At 45.0% G+C, this 2335-nt stretch overlaps 1 protein-coding gene and 1 non-coding gene across 2 annotated transcripts; both read right to left on the bottom strand.

Moving 5' to 3' along the window:
• Positions 1 to 689: 689 nt before the first annotated feature.
• On the bottom strand, positions 690 to 1684 carry LOC123462232 (protein CDV3 homolog; the record flags this gene model as incomplete). Its single annotated transcript, XM_045155200.1, has 1 exon — positions 690 to 1684. A coding segment is annotated over one exon (687 nt), but the record flags the coding sequence as incomplete, so codon positions are not given.
• A 145-nt stretch (positions 1685 to 1829) lies between these two features.
• Positions 1830 to 1955, bottom strand: LOC123462662. Its single transcript, XR_006638444.1, has one exon. It is a non-coding gene; the product is annotated as a U6atac minor spliceosomal RNA (small nuclear RNA).
• Positions 1956 to 2335: the final 380 nt, after the last annotated feature.

Raw genomic sequence — 2335 nt, 5'->3', positions numbered from 1 at the left:
AGCTCCTGTGTAAGTGGAAGCTCCCTTCACCTGGCTTTTCCTCCAGCTTGAGCCGAGCCTGGCGGCTTTCAGCCTGGGCTGCTTTTGCCAGCCTGTGTGGGCTCTGCATGCTCTGGATCTCTTCTACTTCTCCCCTACCGTTTCAATTTCCTATACACCTCACTCTTCAGTAAAGGTGTGCATTTTGCTGAGTTCTTTTGGTCTTTTTCCCCCCTAGGCTGCTTTGGCATGGTCCCTATGCCGCCATCTTAACTGGAAGTCTCTTCTCCATTTCTTTATCCCCAAGGGAAAAGAAATGTAATCAGTAAATATGTCTTCTTCACTAGAGACTTTGAATATATTCTTCCTTGTATTAAAAAGAAAAAGTAGTAAGTCACCCCTTAGGAAGAATCTTGGGGAAGGACAAAGGGAATATAAAATCCTTTGCAAACCATTTTAAGGCTTCAATTGAACAGAAAACAGTTAATACTGTACTGAAGCTCTGTGGTCCCATCTTCTCAATAGTAAAGTCTGCAAATGTTATTTTGGGACCAACTTGAAGTCAACCAGAAAAAAGCTGTGTAATGATATTCCTCCTAAGACTCACTTTTAGTTTTAGCAATTAGTAGATAATACATCTCTTTCTTTATGCATAAGGATAACAATTTTCTCATTCAAGTAAACTCATCATTCAATGATTTCACCTCCCTTCTACTGTAGGGGAGTAGGTCTGATTAGATCAAGTAAAGAAAGATGTGTGTGGCAAGTCACTGCCCTCCCAGAGTCCCTTATATAGTTTGTCAGACAGCGTGGAGAAGCAAGTCCAAGTGGAGGTCTAAATTCAAGCCAGTTGTGCTCTCATTGAGATGAAAAGGCTGGGATTTACTTTAAAAGCCACCCCAAAAAAGTTTCCATCTGATAACATTTACATTTCTTCCCACTTTATTTACTTAAAAAAATTCATGTCCCTAAATAAGATGTAGATGTGCCATATGTGGTCATTTAATCCAGGTAGCATTCATTTTAAGTACCTGTTCCGACTTTCTACATGCTTGGCAGTGGACTGCAGGGACGGGAACTGCCTATTGCTGTATATTTCTGGTGGTCCTTGTGGTGGTTTCCTTGTTGTGGTTAACCTGGCCCCAGGAGGCCTGTACACACCACTAGGCATTGCCAGTTCTGGGGTCTCAATTACTGGAGCAGGAGGTGCCTGTACCGGAGCAGTTTTATTCCAGGGACCTGAAGATTTTTCTGCACCTCCACCACCTCCACCTTCTTCCCAGTTATCTCCTGGATTTTCTCTCTTTTCATTATCATCATCTTCCTTTTCACTTATTTGCATCGCTTGAACTCTGAGTCCACTGTAACTGACCTCTTTTTGTTCAAATTCTTTCCATTCATCTTCATCCTTTGTCACAGCCTTGATGGCCCCAGAGCCCAAGATGCCACCATCTCCTGGCCTGGTTCCCGTTCTGGTGAGCCTGCCATCTCCGGACCTGGTCCCGACGCCCGAGATGCCACCATCCCCCGACCTGATCCCAGTTCCTGTCCAGCCATCGCCAGGCCCGCTTCCCGCCCATCCCTCCGTCGCCCCTTCTGGCTCCCAACCGGCCGCTTGTGCCGCCGGGTTAGCCGCTGCTCGGTTGCTCCGTTCCTTCTTCTTCTTCTTCTTGTCCCTCTTGGCAAAGAAGTCTTCTTTTTCTTTTTTTTTTTTTTTTCTTTTTTACTCTGTCTTCTCTTTCCACAAATTCCCAAGCTCAATTCCTAAAAACATAAGTATTCCTATTGTTCGATTAGAGGTGAATTTATCCCAGCAGTCCTCAGGTCTGTTGATGTCTAGTGTGGAAATCTAAAAACAGTGGTTAAATGCCTCAAAGTAGGTGGCAATGCCTTAACCCTATGCGTGTTGTAAGGCCCAAGGGCCTCTTCCATCCTTGTCAAGGGAAGTGCTAACCTTCTCTCCTTTCATACAGCACTGAGAAGCTTCTCTTTTTAGGTGGTGGTGACCAGTAGGATGGCTCAAAACTCACATTAGTGCTGAGCAGTGACCTGGAGTGTTCAGCACTGAGACATCTCTATCACTCCCTCCAAAGTTCAGAGACCACTGGGGAAGACATGGCGGGAAAAATGTAAGAGCTGAAGGAAGGATAGGACTACTTACAGTGCTGTCTTCCAGACACAAAATGCCTTGATATTCGTGACCTCACAGTGCCCGACACTACCTACACAAGACCTTCATAATAGGAGGATATCAAAACAGAAGAGAGACCGATTGGAAAGAAGAAGGAATTCAATGGGGAGCATATTTGGGAGGGGAAAATGGGAGTGATGGCAGGGGATTATGATCATGGTACAT

The sequence above is a fragment of the Jaculus jaculus genome, chromosome 7 (assembly GCF_020740685.1).
Source record: "Jaculus jaculus isolate mJacJac1 chromosome 7, mJacJac1.mat.Y.cur, whole genome shotgun sequence".
Classification (NCBI taxonomy): domain Eukaryota; kingdom Metazoa; phylum Chordata; class Mammalia; order Rodentia; family Dipodidae; genus Jaculus; species Jaculus jaculus.
This window is presented reverse-complemented; position numbering and strand designations above follow the sequence as displayed.